Consider the following 18,458-nt stretch of genomic DNA (forward strand, 5'->3'; position numbering starts at 1 on the left):
ACATATTTGTTTTATAATTGTAAGTTCTTAACTTTTGACTCCTTCATTCATTTCCATTCTAGATTTTAATATCAACATAGACTATTATAATAAGATCTATGTAAATAGTACCCAAAATCGCTAAGCAAGTTAATAAAAATGCTTAGAAGTCAAGTCCTTATAAATGGATCATATTAAAGCCATTTTGAGACCATAGTTCAAACTAGACTCTAGGATAAACTGTAAAATATATTTGTGTTTTTGGGAGGAATCATTGTATTGGGGATTACCTGATCAGATTCATGGATACTTAAGACCTAGAAGTATGTTGCTATTTGGATTTCGAAGACAGGGTTACATTTCACTATAATTTGGTCATATTTTCTTGATTCATTAAGATAATAGTATTATGCTGTAAGTGAATAAATGATGAGGTGATTTAAGAAGAATGAAAAGTTAATATGCTTATTTTCCTAAGATTATGGCAACACATAGTTGTATGAAGTTACTGTATTCAAATGACTTATTTTTTTATATAAGAATACAAGTTTTTTAGATTTGTTATGCTTAGTATTACGCTTACCTTATTAACTGGAATTTTAATTTACATTGTTTTTGTTTACTCTATATTTTATCTTTCTGAAAACATGTATTTCTAAACTTATTTTCATATTTAAAATAAGTTTTCCTAGAAGTTTGACTTATTTTAAATATATTTAATTGTTTTGCATAATTCTACTATTTAATACCAAAAATTAACGTTTGCCTCCTTCCCATAGATATGGAGTCTGGAGAACGGTTACCATCCTCAACAGCCTCCTCTGCTACACCAACTTCATCCTCTATGCCTTCTGTGGCTTCATCAGTTTCAAAAGGCGGCCTTTCCACTGGAGCTGCTTCACTTAGCTCTACAATCAACCCATGTGGTGAATACTCGTTATTAACTCTAGCATGCCATCCTTTTACGAGTTTGCATTCAGAGTGTTTTATTGAACTTTGAATAAAATGTTTTCTTTACCTCCTCAGGCCTGTTGAACAATTGCTAGGTTAAACTTCTAGTCTCTGCTTTTTCTGGATTTTATCAGCACACTGGAGTAGCACTGCTTATTCCATGTTTTCATAATTTTTAGAAGCTCTTTTTAACAGTTTCATTATAATATCTTACTTGGACCATTTTAATCAATAAATTAATACATGAAAAATCTTTTAAAACAATAGGCTCATGAGAGAGTAAAGAAATACAAAGGAAACCTGGATGGTAAGATTAGGCCTCAGTGCCATGGACCTCTTTGCCCTAAATTTGCTTCCAGTGTTTTAAATGACCTTCACCAAACCTCAGTTACCCTCATTCATAAGATACATACTAAAACATATCATTTATTTGATGAAAACTATTTTTTAAATTTTAAATATTTTGAAAAATATTTAAAGATATTTGACAAGTTTTTCTTAAACATGAGTAAAGGTTATATTGTTAAAGGAACTTTATTTCAGAAATGAAAATGACCTCAATTTTAGTTCTATGTAAAAGGTATTTTTTACCCTTCAAAATCACTTTTTGCCCAAACACGTTTGGATATTTAGTAGAATACATTCTCTTTTTTCTGTTTTAACCTAAAGTTGATCAACTCTTTCCTTTATCCTTAGGAAGATTTTTAATCTTATATATATAATTATCTTATTTCATGTGTATAAGCATTAGAACTAAATAATGTTTCACTTTTTCAAAATTAGTTTATAATTTTAGGTGAATAAAATACATCAATATGGAATGTTTGCTGACAGAATACCTTCGCAAATTGTCAAATATATATTTGTTGAATTATCTGATTTTTTCCAGTCTGTGGTATGACAAGGATTTTGTTTTGTCATTTTATCAGAACAATTTTGTAACATCTTAGTAATTGTAAAGTAACTAAAAGAATATACCATTACATTGAAAACGTAAATGAATAAAATTCCTGTTCTCCTGCACCCTGTACAATCTAGGTTATTTAGCAACTTCCCCATTTCCCTTGTGTATAAAATGATAGCTATATGTAACATAATGAATGCCTTTGATATGCTGTGTTCAAGAATAGAGATACCACAATTGGCATTTTACCTTAACTTTCCTTGTCTAAATGATAACACACAGCTGTATTTTCGTAATTATTCTTTCATGCTTTTTTATAACTCTTCTCCTTTCCTTTGTTGTCAACTCCTTTCATTGTGTTCTTCGAATTTGCTGTCTTACTTTGTATTTACTTGTGAATTAATATTTAAAATATATAATGTCTCTAGGGAAATGTCCTTTTTTCAGTGTTGAAATTTTCAGTCCTTGAGTACAGAGCCTTGAGTTTTCTGGACACTTTGCTATTAGCTATTTCTCATGTAGCTTTCTGAATTAGTGGCATTTGAATTGTTTACAATTCTGAGTAGTCACACATTGAATGCAATTTTTTGGTACTGGTAGTTGGGAGTTGCAGACAGACAGAGTATGCTTAGTTATTGAATAACATTAGAAATTTCCTCATCTATAAAGGATTTAATTTTTATCATTTATTTTCCAGTAGAATAACTTGTAGAGTTTTTATGTGCAGATACTCTTATTGAATGAAGCTATCATTTATTTCTATATTCTGGGATATATCACTTATTAATCAACAGAGTATAATTTTAGTACCTATGACAGGAGTTTTTTTCACTTTCTAAGAAAAAAATTTTTTCTATTTTGAACTTTCACAGTGTTGTGGTTTATGTTTAAAGTAGAGCCTTATAATGTATGGAAAATGCTCAGTTGTCCTACATAATTCAGTTTGTCAAATTTTCCTGTCTTCTCTTATCTGTTTGTTATTTTTGGCCTATTCAGTGTCTGATAGTTCTCTCCTTTTAAAAGTAAAATTATAAAGTGATAATGGGCCTGCCTTATTTATCTTAAACAATTTGAATTTCCTCTATGTTCTGGATGTATAGAGACAACAAAACAGAATTTTCGTCTTTAAAATATCAGTACCTCACCAGTTCTTTAATGGTCCCTTTGAGGACGTTATTGTTTTAAATGGTTATTTTAATTGGCCTTTCTCTGTTATCTTCATTAATGATATATCTATAGGAATTCCTGTTAGTTACAAATAATTTAAACCTGCTTTCAAAGTTTGAATAATCAACTAAATTCTTTTAAATCAACATCTTGTCAGGGTCTGGGGTTATACACACCTACAAGTTAGCCTGTTACTGTTATGACGCTGGCAGAAGACTTGAGACTCCTTGGTCAGAGATCTTATGACTATGGCATAGCAAATAGTCATGTTGGCATTGATTCCCCAGGTATCCCAAGTCCCACAGGGCAACACCGAGAGACTTGGTTGAATTTTACACATTTAGTGGGTTTGTGTCACAGCTAAGGAATGCTTAGTTTAGCAACCTGCTGCTTTTGTAGTAAATAAAAGCACACCCACTCTGGAAGGAGATGTCACCTCATCCATCAAGATTACTCACTGCAGTCCTGAGAAAGTGCCCAGTTTTAAAGAGTGGTCAAGACCTTGCATTCTTGGCATGCCCAGCAACAACATGCAGGGACCATGAAGGACTGTCTGTCACAACACACCTTTAATTTTCTTGCAGTAACTTGGATAGAAAATTACACTGCAACAAAGATTGATGAATCTAAGGCTCTGCATATAGGGGTCTTGTTGGTCATATCAGAAGTTATACTTCTTTTCCTTTTAAAGTATGATTTTAAAAAAATAACTTGCCTACTTTTAAACAATAATTTGGGATAGCTTTCAATAAATACACTGGCACCATAAACAAAACAATTAACTAAAATATCAAAAGATAGACTTTAAAAAGCATAAAAATGTTAGCTGAAGGAAGCCACAGACATTGGACAAAAAACTAGCTGCTAAGAATTTAAAAAAAAATAGTGGGCTACATAGCTCACATACTAGTGCTGGTGAATGTATCAGTTCCTCAGAGAAAAACAGACCTTTACTTCACCTGAGTGGTTTGGGGTATATACCACCAGAACCTTTGTATAAAAGACCATGGGATACACAGTATCCTATATGCCAGTTTTATAGGTATTCAAACATTATTTCCCATATTATCTCTGAACGAAAGCTGAAAGAATAGTATTTAAGCAGAGTTGCAAAATTAAACTTTACAGAGTGGATTTGTTTGATATTGATGGTCATTTGGCCTAATGAAAAAAAAAGCATAGAACTTTGAGATATTTCAGTGATTAAACTATGCTATATAGATCACTGGATTTCAATCCATTTTTTGAGTTAGAACCCTTCAAACAAAGAGTTGTAAAATGTTGAATATATAAAACAGAGAAGCTGTTTAAACTTCGCGCGTTAAAGCTGGAGTATGCCTACTTTTAAAGTTAGTGACTGAAAAGTTAATTGCAGGCCTACCTCTGTAGAAGTGTGCCAAATCATGGTATATTGAGGAGATTCCAAATTGATCAGTAAGGCCTCAGTGTAGGGTATGTGTCAGTGAATAGTAATGTTAACAATGATTAACATAGTTAACAACAATTAACTATAAGTAGGAACACAGGTCAAACAAATGTACTAGTCTTTAGGTAACAGTTCTGAGGTGGGCAGTACCATCACAGACCTGCTCCTAATTTTATTAAATATATCCTATCTTCTGACCTGTGGGAGTTTCATGCTCAATATCTGTCTCATGGCTGTTAGAAGGCTGATCCACCTACAGTACTGTTTTCCAGGAAGGAAGAGGATGGAGTAGAAGAGGGAAAAACTTGTATGTCTGATTACTTCAACTCCTTTTAAAGAGCTTTCCCAGAAACCCATCTAGAGATTTCCACTTAACATCTCTTTTGTCAGAATTATGTGAATGGTAATCTCAGCTTCCAGGAAGACTAGGAAAATTAGTTTTTAGCTGAGCATATTGCCATCCTGAAGAAAACAGACGTTATTAGTAAGGAATAGGGAGAGAACGGATAGCCAATATCTGCTATGGTTAAGTGGAACAGAGGGACAGGAGGTCAAGCTGGGGAGTAGGTTCAGGTCAGATGATTTAGAACTTCACACACCATGCTTAAGAGTTTAGACAGAAGGATATATTGATTAAAAGCAAAGACTTTGCAATTGAAAGGCCCTGAAATTGAATCTTGGCTTATCTACTTATTAGCTATGTGAATTTGGATAAATTACTCACCCATTCCTAAACTTTAGTTACCTCAAATAAAAAATAAATATGCTATCCATTTTATAAGGATAGATGAGATCATAGAGGAGGGGCCTAGTAAAGTATAACCTTTATTTTTATTCATAGTTGATTAAGTAGAAGAATTAATGCTTTGAAAATGATAGCTCTAGCAGCATATAGAGCATCAGGATGGTCTGAAGCAAAGATCATTAGAAAGTGCTTAATTTATATGAGTGAGAAATAATAAAGCCCAAAATTAGGAATTATTGGAGCTGGAGAAAGAAACAAGATTCCAGAGATAAACTGTAAGCAGATTGTCATGGGATATAATGAATGGATTTGGGCAAAGTAGTGTTTGAGCAGGGGAGAGAGAAGCCCTGGCGTGACTTGGATAACTGGGAGAAGGGTGCAAGTCTGTGTGCCATACAGTATGTTCTCATTAGTTATCTGTTTTATACATAGTTGTGTATATATGTCAATCTCAATCTCCCAATTCATCCCACCCCCCTTCCCCACTTGGTATCTGTATGTTGGCTCTTAACTATCACAATAATAAATACTTATCAATTCCTTTATAAAAATTGCAGAAAGACTTTTCAAGGATGCCAATCCTCCTATGCTGCTGCTGCTAAGTCACTTCAGTCGTGTCTGACTCTGTGCAACCCCAGGGATGGCAGCCCACCAGGCTCCGCTGTCCCTGGGATTCTCCAGGCAAGAACACTGGAGTGGGTTGCCATTGCCTTCTCCAATGCATGAAAGTGAAAAGTGAAAGTGAAGTTGCTGAGTCGTGTCCAACTCCTAGCGACCCCACGGACTGCAGCCTACCAGGCTCCTCCATCCATGGGATTTTCCAGGCAAGAGTACTGGAGTAGGGTGCCATTGCCTTCTCCAGTGCATGAAAGTGAAAAGTAAAAGTGAAGTTGCTCAGTCGTGTCCGACTCCTAGCAACCCCATGGACTGCAGCCTACCAGGCTCCTCTGTCCACGGGATTTCCCAGGCAATAGTACTGGGGTGGGTTGCCATTGCCTTCTCCGAATCCTCCTATACAATGTCATTAATTTATCTCTATTTATTATCATATCCATTAGTATAAAAGTCTGCACTTAGTATCTCCCATCTTAAAAAGTAATACATACCAAAAACTCTTCCTTCTTTCACCCAAACACTCTTCTGGCTGTGACTCTGTTTTCTGCCTCCATTTATAACCAAACTTCTCAAAATATATAGCTGTATGTGCTTTCCCCTTTTTCTCATCTTTATGTGTATGTCAATCCACGGCAATGCCATTTTTCTGTCCTCATCTCACTAAACCCTTGGGAAGAATTGACACAACTGACCAGTCTTTGCTTCTTGAAAACCTTTTTTAGGGAAGAATTGGTATCAAATTGATAGCGTTTCTTCTCTAAAAGTTTGGTAGAATCCACTCTGAAGTCATCTAGGCTTAGAAGATTGATATTTTTTGTTTGGTTTGACGTTGAGTGTGTGTGTGCTCGGTTGGTCAGTCATGTAGGACTCTTTGCAATTCCATGGACTGTAGCCCGCCAGACCGCTCTGTCCATGTGATTTTTCCAGGCAAGAATATTAGAATGGGTTGCCATGTTCTCTTCTAGGGGATCTTCCCGACCTGAGGATTGAACCTGTCTCCTGCATCTTCTGCATTGACAGGTGTATTCTTTACCACTGAGCCACCTGGAAAGCCCAGTGTTGTTATCGGAAGATAGTAAATCAGGAGTTCAACTTTTTTTTTGGCCAAACTGTACAACTTGTGGGATTTTTGTTTTTTTGGTCCAACCAAGAGTTGAACCCTGACCCTCAGCAGTGAGAACATAGAGCCCTGCCTCCTGGACCACCAGAGAATTCCTAGGAGTTCACCTTTAAAAATAGAAGTATAAAACTATTCAGATTTATCATTTTCTTTGTGGATGACCTTTGGTAGTTGATGTCTTTCACATTTTGCCCATATCATCTAAGTTGTATTATAAGTGCAGAGTTGTTCCACATAGTACCTTATCCTTGCCTCTATAGGATTTGTAATGATATCTTCTCTTTTATTATTGATACTAATGATTTGTGCCTTTTTTCCTTTAGAGCTTTATCAACTTTATCAACCTTTTTGACACTAAATTTTGGTTTCATTGATTTTTTTTCAATATTATTTTTTATGTTTCATTGATTTTTTTACCTTTATTATTTCCTTGTTTTTCAAATGTGTGTGATTTCCTCCTTTTTTCTTCTAATTTCTTAAAGGGAAAACTTAGATTATTTATGTTAGACTTTTCTCATTTTCTCATATATGCACTTAATGCTAAAACTTTCCCTTTCCAACTATAGCTGCATCCCTCAAATTTTGATATATTTTCATTTCATTATCATTCTAGTGAAATTATTTTCTATTTTCCTTTGTGACTTCTTCTTTCACTGTTGTTTAAAAGTTAGTAATTTGACATTTATAATTTTAAAGTGATGTCCATTTTAGTTTTATTGTGGTTAAAAAACGTACTAATGATGATCTGTGCTATGTTTTGGCTTCCCACTGCCACTTTTTCAGACTGGCCCTGGTGGGTCTCCTCTGTGCCTGTGAGAATTGTTGGGTCAGCCATGTACTTGGCAGAGATACATCTCTTTCTCTTTGTGGTTTCCTTGCTTGTAAGATTAGCCCGTGATTTCTGCTGCTCTGCCAGCTTTGGGCTCTGCTCTCTGACACCTCAGGCTTTCTGCTGTCTCAGCTAATCATGGTGAAGGTATGCACTCAATTAAGAGATACATCAAACTGAGCATATCTGCTGTATGGAGCTCTGTCTTTCTCTACGTTCTCTGCTTGCTATTTTGTGGTGCCCAGTACACAGTACTTGTAGTTAGACATTTGGAAAGTTTAAGCTCTGAATTTGAGTATCATTCTTTCTATGGTTTGAACATTGCCAAGATTTCCCCTTTAAATTTCCTGATTTCCTGATGTTTTCTTAGCCTGGAGTCTGACCTCTGGCACCTTTAGTTGATAAGCCTGTTGTTTCATCTTCCACTGTTTTCTGTAGTTAAAGCTGTGTAGTTAGGACAGCATTATGGGACCAGAAAGCAACAAAGTCATATTTCTTACTCCTTTTTACCTTTTTTTCCAGACTAAAATTTCTCCTAGCTTTTCTCTGCTTTTCAGTATCTTATTATTGTTGTTTTCAATCGAATTTTTGTAATAATTTTCTGTGGATGATTTCTGTGACCACTTCACTATTACTCCCTCATTACCTGAAGTTATCACCCCCAAAATGAGTCACTTTCTTTTTAAAAAACCGTTTTACCTTAGACTCCTGGGATGGCATATGTGACACAATCTAACTAATCCAAACATCATATTTCCCATATAATGATGGTTAAGTGATTGGTTAAGGAAGGCACGTGAGCTTAGTCAAAGGCAAAGAGATTCCACTGTAGGATTTTTATTGGTACTTGTGAGGAAGTATAACCTTTTTGTCCCATAAACCTAAAAGGAAGGGCCTATCTGAGTAAATAGAGCCAAGAGAGGAAAGAGAAATTAAATCCTAGTAAACTTGCAACCAGTCTTCTTTATCTAAAGCATCTCCCAGTTCAGTTCAGTTAAGTCGCTCAGTCATGTCCGACTCTTTGCGACCCCATGAATCCCAGCACGCCAGGCCACCCTGTCCATCACTGACTCCTGGAGTTCACTCAGATTCATGTCCATCAAGTCAGTGATGCCATCCAGCCATCTCATCCTCTGTCATCCCCTTCTCCTCCTGCCCCCAATCCCTCCCAGCATCAGAGTCTTTTCCAATGAGTCAACTCTTCTCATGAGGTGGCCAAAGTACTGGAGTTTCAGCTTTAGCATCATTCCTTCCAAAGAAATCCCAGGGCTGATCTCCTTCAGAATGGACTGGTTGGATCTCCTTGCAGTCCAAGGGACTCTCAAGAGTCTTCTCCAACACCACAGTTTAAAAGCATTAATTCTTCAGCGCTCAGCCTTCTTCACGTCCAACTCTCACATCCATACATGACCACAGGAAAAACCATAGCCTTGACTAGACGGACCTTAGTCGGCAAAGTAATGTCTCTGCTTTTCAATATGCTGTCTAGGTTGGTCATAAGTTTTCTTCCAAGGGTTAAGCGTCTTTTAATTTCATGGCTGCAGTCACCATCTGCAGTGATTTTGGAGCCCCCAAAAATAAAGTCTGACACGGTTTCCAATGTTTCTCCATCTGTTTCCCATGGATTGGTAGGACTGGATGCCATGATCTTCGTTTTCTGAATGTTGAGCTTCAAGCCAACGTTTTCACTCTCTTCTTTCACGTTCATCAAGAGGCTTTTTAGTTCCTCTTGACTTTCTGCCATAAGGGTGGTGTCATCTGCATATCTGAGGTTATTGATATTTCTCCTGGCAATCTTGATTCCAGCTTGTGTTTCTTCCAGTCCAGCATTTCTCCTGATGTACTCTGCATAGAAGTTAAATAAACAGGGTGACAATATACAGCCTTGACGTACTCCTTTTCCTATTTGGACGCAGTCTGTTGTTCCATGTCCAGTTCTAACTGTTGCTTCCTGACCTGCATACAGATTTCTCAAGAGGCAGGTCAAGTGGTCTGGTATTCCCATCTCTTTCAGAATTTTCCACAGTTTATTGTGATACACACAGTCAAAGGCTTTGGCATAGTCAATAAAGCAGAAATAGATGTTTTTCTGGAACTCTCTTGCTTTTTCCATGATCCAGCAGATGTTGGCAATTTGATCTCTGGTTCCTCTGCCGTTTCTAAAACCAGCTTGAACATCAGGAAGTTCACGGTTCACATATTGCTGAAGCCTAGCTTGGAGAATTTTGAGCATTACTTTACTAGCGTGTGAGATGAGTGCAACTGTGTGGTAATTTGAGCATTCTTTGGCATTGCCTTTCTTTGGAATTGGAATGAAAACTGACGTTTTCCAGTCCTGTGGCCACTGCTGAGTTTTCCAAATTTGCTGGCATGTTGAGTGCAGCACTTTCACAGCATCATCTTTCAGGATTTGAAAGAGCTCAACTGGAATTCCATCACCTCCACTAGCTCTGTTCCTAGTGATGCTTTCTAAGGCCCACTTGACTTCACATTCCAAGATGTCTGGCTCTAGATGAGTGATCACACCATCGTGATTATCTGGGTCGTGAAGATCCTTTTTGTACAGTTCTTCTGTGTATTCTTACCACCTCTTCTTAATATCTTCTGCTTCTGTTAGGTCCATACCATTTCTGTCCTTTATCGAGCCCATCTTTGCATGAAATGTTCCCTTGGTATCTCTAATTTTCTTGAAGAGATCTCTAGTCTTTCCCATTCTGTTGTTTTCCTCTATTTCTTTGCATTGATCACTGAAGAAGGCTTTCTTATCTCTTCTTGCTATTCTTTGGAACGCTGCATTCAGATGCTTATATCTTTCCTTTTCTCCTTGGCTTTTTGCTTCTCTTCTTCTCACAGCTATTTATAGGGCTTCCCCAGACAGCCATTTTGCTGTTTTGCATTTCTTTTCCATGGGCATGATTTTGATTCCTGTCTCCTGTACAGTGTCACGAACCTCATTCCATAGTTCATCAGGCACTCTATCTATCAGATCTAGGCCCTCAAATCTATTTCTCACTTCCACTGTATAATCATAAGGGATTTGATTTAGGTCATACCTGAATGGTCTAGTGGTTTTCCCTGCTTTCTTCAATTTAAGTCTGAATTTGGTAATAAGGAGTTCATGATCTGAGCCAGTCAGCTCCTGGTCTTGTTTTTGTTTCCTGTATAGAGCTTCTCCATCTTTTGCTGCAAAGAATATAATCAGTCTGATTTCGGTGTTGACCACCTGGTGATGTCCATGTGTAGAGTCTTCTCTTGTGTTGTTGGAAGAGGGTGTTTGCTATTACCAGTGCATTATCTTGGCAAAACTCTATTAGTCTTTGCCCTGCTTCATTCTGTACTCCAAGGCCAAATTTGCCTGTTACTCCAGGTGTTTCTTGACTTCCTACATTTGCATTCCAGTCCCCTATAATGAAAAGGACATCTTTTTTGGGTGTTAGTTCTAAAAGCTTTTATGTTACATGAATTAATACATTTACCTTTTCACTTAGGCATTTTGAGTTGATTGTTTTGTACTTTTCAATTTATTAAAAACTGATACATCCTCCACCATCTAATTCCAACTTAAGGTCTCAAACGTGTTCTCTCTTTGTCTTAGAGGAACTGTACAAGATCTCAATCCTGTTCTCTTTGTCTTAGAGGAATTACATAAGCTGATTCTCATGCTTTGTCTCAGGTTAAATATCCTGAAACATTAATTAGTTCATAGTGTCTGGTTAATTTCTATTATCTGTTTTTACACCTAGTAATTTCCTCCATAGTACCCTTCGCAATTTATAATCATAGATTTGGTGGTATTTTACTTGTTTGTCCCGTCTACATTTAAAAGGCTGGGACCATACAGAGTTCTTTTGTCAGTGTGTATCCAGTCGGTGCCAGGCACAAAATATGTGCTTAAGAAACAATTGTTGAAGAAAGAGAGGGAAGGAGAGATGAAATTGCAGAAATAGGATTTGTAATTTAGATGATAAATTTACTCTAATGTTTTCTAGGCTGTATTATGCTCTACTTGGGTCAGGAAGATCCCCCGGAGAAAGAAATGGCAACTCACTCCAGTATTCTTGCTTGGGGAATCCCCATGGACAGAGGAGCCTGGTGGGCTACGGTCCGTGGGTTTGCAAACAGTCAGACCCAGTTGAGTGACTCAGCAGCAGCAGCAGCTTGCCCTACTCTGATGATACCAAATAACTGCAGATTTTAGTTGGAGACGGGCATTATAAGCCTCAGGGTAAAGAATCTTAAAAGATGAGTTGACTTTACTGAAGAGGCATTGAATAAATAAAATTGTTAATTAAAAATTCTTATTTAAAAGATGGAACTTATGTTTACTGTCAGTAGAGAACCATGAAGAGAATGAGATAGTCCTGTTCTTGAGGGTTTGGGGATTAAGCTGGATTTTCATTTCAGTCTCTGAGTACTTATATGAACTATTAGAACAATTTTCTTTTTTAGTTGTCTATATTCTAGACATCTGTAAGTCACAAATAAAGACCATGGAATGTTCACTATCTAGCTTTTTTCCCCCTTTCAGTAGATTTATTTAATGAATGGTTTGATCACAAGGCACCAGGTATTCTTGAAATATATTTTGCATAACTTTTATGGTTAGGACTTTGGAGTTTTAATTAGAATCTTAGCAGTAAATTAGTAAAGAAAAGCCATACTTTCCAATCAATTAAGTAATTTTAAAAATGAACCCAAGGTTATGGATATAATTTTTTCTTTCTTCTCAGAAAAAGATATATTGGAATCCTAATCTCCTGTTCTTTAGCATGTGATGTCTTTGTAAATTGGGTCCTTAAGTGAGTGAGTGAAAGTCGCTCAGTTGTGTCCAACTCTTTGCGATCCCATGGACTGTAGCCCAGCAGGCTCTCTCTGTCCATGGTATTCTCTAGGCAAGAATACTGGAGTGGGTTGCTATTCCCTTCTCCAGGAGATCTTCCCAAACCAGAGATTGAACCCAGCTCTCCTGTTTTATCTTCTTTTAGTTTTGCTTCCTTTTGGTCTTTACCCTACTGGGGTCTTTGGGAACTGTGCCTATGTGTAACAGCATCTACCATACCTCTTCATTTTAGCTTAGACTGGATTTGAAGAGCCAAAACAGGAAAATACTTAAGGAGACCTGAGGCTCTCACAGAGAAATAAATTAGAGCTGCTGTTTCTTTTAGCTTTGCTTTCCTGTTCTTTATTATTTTTTTAAAATGTAATCTCTCCTTTTATCAACCTTCATCATTTCATGCTGTAAGAAAGTGAAATCCCTAAAGGTAAATAACCTTATGAATCCGCTGAGTGTGAAGAGAAAACGCCATGGTATAGATGAATGGATTAGGAGGAGACACCTAACTCTAGGGGTTTACAGTTGGTAAAAACTCGGGCTTTGTTGTACAGTTAGTATCATTATGTGTTACACAGTGACTGGGTCCTGATTGCTTGCAGTGACACAAGCATAATCAGTCCTTCAAAATCAAGTATAAATATAACAAGAAAAAGAGCAATATGGAAAAATTCAGAAATGTCCAACTATTGCCATTTCTTGAGTGAAATGCTACTGATCAGTAGTTGGGTTCCCCAACAAAATGTGAAAATAAGAGAATTTTAGAAAGCAGCAATTTCAAAGAAGTGAAAGCTATGCAAAATGCATTGCAGTCCTTCATTATATAGTTAATAAGTACTAAAAAAACGAATTCTAGGCTGTTAATTAATTCATAATTCTGGAAAATATTTCCCCATGCCATGAATCTATAACAATAATTGTTACACAGTCTCTCTCCCTTGCTCTCTGTATGAGAGACCCTTATCACCAAGTCTTCCCTGGATAGTCTCTCTGTCACCATTCACTTCCAGTTGCTTCACAAGCTACTCTTAACCCACCCCTGGAAATTATGTATAAAATCATTTAATGTGTGCTGATGATATGAGCATTTACACGTCTAACCAATATGTATTTAACCAAGATATTCCTTTAAACCATGATCATATGAGAAAGTGCTGTTACATCAATACTACAGACAACTGTGTTTCCCATGAACTATCAAATTGCCAATATCCACTGGATCATGGAAAAAGCAAGAGAGTTCCAGAAAAACATCTATTTCTGCTTTACTGATTATGCCAAAGCGTTTGACTGTGTGGATCACAATAAACTGTGGAAATTTCTGAAAGAGACGGGAATACCAGACCACCTGACCTGCCTCTTGAGAAATCTGTATGCAGGTCAGGAAGCAACAGTTAGAACTGGACATGGAACAACAGACTGCGTCCAAATAGGAAAAGGAGTACGTCAAGGCTGTATATTGTCACCCTGTTTATTTAACTTCTATACAGAGTACATCATGAGAAACGCTGGACTGGAAGAAACACAAGCTGGAATCAAGATTGCCTGGAGAAATATCAATAACCTCAGATATGCAGATGACACCACCCTTATGGCAGAAAGTGAAGAAGAACTAAAAAGCCTTTTGATGAACGTGAAAGAAGAGAGTGAAAACGTTGGCTTGAAGCTCAACATTCAAAAAACGAAGATCATGGCATCCGGTCCCATCACTTCATGGGAAATAGATGTGGAAACAGTGGAAACAGTGTCAGACTTTATTTTTGGGGGCTCTAAAATCACTGCAGATGGTGGTTGCAGCCATGAAATTAAAAGACAGTTACTCCTTGGAAGAAAAGTTATCACCAACCTAGATAGTATATTCAAAAACAGAGACATTACTTTGCTGACTAAGGTCCTTCTAGTCAAGGCTATGGTTTTTCCAGTGGTCATGTATGGATGTGAGAGTTGGACTGTGAAGAAGGCTGAGTGCCGAAGAAGTGATGCTTTTGAACTGTGGTGTTGGAGAAGACTCTTGAGAGTCCCTTGGACTGCAAGGAGATCCAACCAGTCCATTCTGAAGGAGATCAGCCCTGGGATTTCTTTGGAAGGAATGATGCTAAAGCTGAAACTCCAGTACTTTGGCCACCTCATGCGAAGAGTTGACTCATTGGAAAAGATTCTGATGCTGGGAGGGATTGGGGGCAGGAGGAGAAGGGGACGACCGAGGATGAGATGGCTGGATGGCATCACGGACTTGATGGACGTGAGTCTGAGTGAACTCCGGGAGTTGGTGATGGACAGGGAGACCTGGCGTGCTGCAATTCATGGGGTCGCAAAGAGTCGGACACGACTGAGCGACTGAACTGAACTGAACTGATGGAATATTTTGGGACAAATTCACCTCTTCCCAGAAATATGCAAAATTCAGTGCAAAAGAGTAACAGTAAAGTGTTCATTAAGCCAGCAGAACAAATCACCTTGTTTTCAAGATAGTAACTCCACCTTAGTTTCAAGTGCATCAATGCCCTAAACCAAAATTACTGGTATCTTTATTAAAGGGGAAGGTTAGACATAGATGTATACAGAAAGAAGCCCATCTGAAGACATAGGAAATATACCTGAAGTTTCCAAAGTTAGAGAATAATGAAACATATTCTTCCTTAGCATCTTCAGGGACATGGCCTTGCCCACACCTTGTTTTTTGAATTTTGTAGCCTCCAGAACTGAGACAATAAATATCTCTTGTTCTAAGCCACTCAGTTTGTGGGTACTTTGTTATGGCAGCCATAGCAAGTTAATATATGAATGCACTACTGTTTTTGATGATTAGCTGTACTTTGCTGGTTGTATACTAGAAGCTGATTTTGCAGTGCTGTAAAATATGCTTCTAGTTTAAAGGAGTAGAGACAGGAGTTTAAAGACATGTAGCAATGAAATTGCTACATTTCATTAATGTAGCAATGAAAGAAATGTGTTTTTCAAAGCTGCTTTTAGTAATTTTTGTTTATTATGGGAAAACTGACTTATTTATTGAAGCATAAGTAAAATAAAATTTTAGAATTAAGCTTGTTTTCAGATTTTTTATAATTCATTATAAAAATAAAGTGCATCTATATTTGAATATAGGAATATATAAATATAGTATAATTTTAGTGTTTTAATCTGTGAACTTTAAATTCTTTCATTAGATCTAACAAAAAATACTTTTTTTCCAGAGGAGCAGCTACTCCTGTCTTTTAAGAATAGTTATTTGCCTGGGGATTCATACATCACTGAGTGAACTGAATCAAAAGCTTGTTCACCAGGTTCAGTGTTATAAAGTATTACCTTTTGTTCCCAAGGCTACCTAGACTTTTAATGATTTTTTTTTTCTAGTAGAAAGACTGTTTGAAAGGCAATTAGTAACTTTATATTGAATCCTGGCAGTTACCAACTTAACCAAGTGGCCAAAGTTAATGTCAGCAGTCCCACATAGAAACATCATGGACCCAATGACAAGGAAACATTGGGTACTCTTCCCTATCATGTTTAACCTCTTCTAATCATGAGAAAATATCAGACAAACCCACACTGAGATCTATCCACAAAGTACCTGACTAGTACTCTAATGTATCAAGGTCATGAAAGACAAGACTGAGAAACTGTCACAAATTAGAGAAAATTAAGAAGACACAGTAACTAAATGCAATGTGAGATCCTGGATTGGATTTTAGCACAGAAAAAGGACACTACAGGAAAAACTGAGATCTGAATAAATTAATTAATTAATCAGGGTCAATTTCTTGGCTTTGAAAATTAGTTTTTATCATATAAAATGTTAACATAAGGGAAGGTTGGAACCCTGTACTATTTTCTACAACTCTTGTGAGTCTAAAACAATCTCAAAACAAATACTTAAAAATAAAAAGAATGACTTTATTTCCATACCATGCTTTTTAAATGTTAAAATATAAAGGTTAACTACTGAAAAAGTTGTAAGAATAAAGAAATAAAATGAAAATTATTGGTGGCTGATTGTCTTGTCACCATTAACTATAAAATTCTTTGTTTGTTCTTTAGTCAAAGTTCAAGTTAGCAGAATTTGTACATTGTGAGTTTCAGAATATTTAAGCATTAATATGTTTAGTAATTTTAATATATGGGCAAATAATTTGAGCATTTCTTTAACTTACAGTGATTTCACTGTATTGAATTCAGTTATTACCAGTGTTTAAGTACTCTTGTAACCTTTATTTGTGCTACCATTTTTGACGATTAAACACACTTTGAAGGTTGCATACTAGACACTGATTTTGCAATGCTGTAAAATGTGCTAACAGTTTAAAAAACTAGAGATAAGAGAATACATGTTGCAACAAGTTTGTGTAGCAATAACAAAGACATTTGTAGCATACAAAAAGCAGCATATGTGGAATTCTATCATAATAAATGGTCTCCTTAATTTTTTAAAAAAAGATTAGATGCTTTAAGCATACTTATTCCTTATAATCATTTTGTTTTAATTTTTTATCTAGACTTTTCCTGATTGGTCGGAGATTTTGTCCACTCATAGTATAGGTTCAAGACATTAGTATGGTATTCATGTAATTTTGTTCCTGTGGGGGGAAAAGGCCTTATTTTATTGTTATGTGAGGTTCATTTGATATTAATAAAGGCACTCACAGTTAACATGCACTGTTCCTGAGACACTGGCATTTCTGTAACTGCTTTAATCACTTATAGATGGATTGGCTAGTAAAATCTGTAAAGCTGTGCTAAAAAGTAGTCAGCTTATTATAATGTAAACAATTTAGGCATTAGAGATGTATTCTCATTATGCAGTAAGTTCACATTTTTACTTATCAGTTAAAATGGAAACCAAAAAAAAGTTGCATTCATAATATTGAAACTATGCTTGAATGTTAATATCTGTAAAAAAGAATAATTATGGTCTTCTAAAACTATTTTCATTTTATGATGTAATTTAGCAGTTTTCAGTTGTGTTCTCTGAGCAAAATTTGAGAGTTAATCATGCCAGGTTTTTATTTCAGAGGATCTTCTGATTATAGGTTTATTAATGTAGAAAAATCACTTCTCCAAAAGTAAAGCATTCTAATATTCAAATAATTTTATTTTGCACTCATAAATTTAAGAGTCAGTTTGACTTGTGTTGAATTTTCTTTCCTATAGGAAGATGCTCTGTTTTTTTTTTAATTTATTAATACAGAATATACTTTTTTAAAAATGTAGTTGCAGAGTTCACTTAGCCTTCTCCAGTCTATGATTAGAAATCTTATGAACAGTCGCATGATGTTTCAAGACAGTTGGATAAGGTTAAGGACATTGTCCTGACAATGAAAAAATGAAAGTGAAAATCATCCGACTCTTTGCGACCCCTTAGACTATACAGTCCATGGAATTCTCCAGGCCAGAATACTGGAGTGGGTAGGCTTTCCCTTCTCCAGGGGATCTTCCCAACCCAGGGATCAAACCCAGGTCTCCCGCATTGCCAGCGCATTCTTTACCAGCTGAACCACAAGGGAAGCCCAAGAATACTGGAGTGGGTAGCCTATCCCTTCTCCAGAGGATCTTCCCCACCCAGGAATTGAACAGGGGTCTCCTGCATTGCAGCCAGCTACTTTACCAACTGAGCTATGAAACCTGACAATGAAACCAAGGGTGTAATCCAAACAGCACCCTCTGCTGTATAAAAAGATTAAAGCCACAGCATAGATGTTATTAAATCAGCTTCTAAGTACCCAAAGAGCTTTTAATAACATTGTGAATGCTTTTTATAATTGAAACAGAGGGGGAAAGTGAGGTATATTTTTATCACTTAAAGAATGACTCCTGGTTACTCTCACTTTTTAAAGGAAGAGAGAAACAGAGAATTGAAAACTACCGTTTTTGGAGTTATCCACAGCAGGTATTAT

The 18,458-nt window shown here is 36.5% G+C and overlaps 1 protein-coding gene across 1 annotated transcript in view; it reads left to right on the top strand.

Moving 5' to 3' along the window:
* Window positions 1-760: 760 nt before the first annotated feature.
* BAZ2B (bromodomain adjacent to zinc finger domain 2B) overlaps window positions 761-18,458 on the top strand; it is a 156,271-nt gene continuing 138,573 nt past the window's right edge. Inside the window, exon 1 of the mRNA XM_052664305.1 lies at window positions 761-905. Coding sequence (XP_052520265.1) covers window positions 761-905 — 145 coding nt within the window. The remainder of the gene's footprint in view (window positions 906-18,458) is intronic.

Source organism: Budorcas taxicolor, chromosome 2 (assembly GCF_023091745.1).
Source record: "Budorcas taxicolor isolate Tak-1 chromosome 2, Takin1.1, whole genome shotgun sequence".
In the NCBI taxonomy this organism is placed as follows: Eukaryota; Metazoa; Chordata; class Mammalia; order Artiodactyla; family Bovidae; genus Budorcas; species Budorcas taxicolor.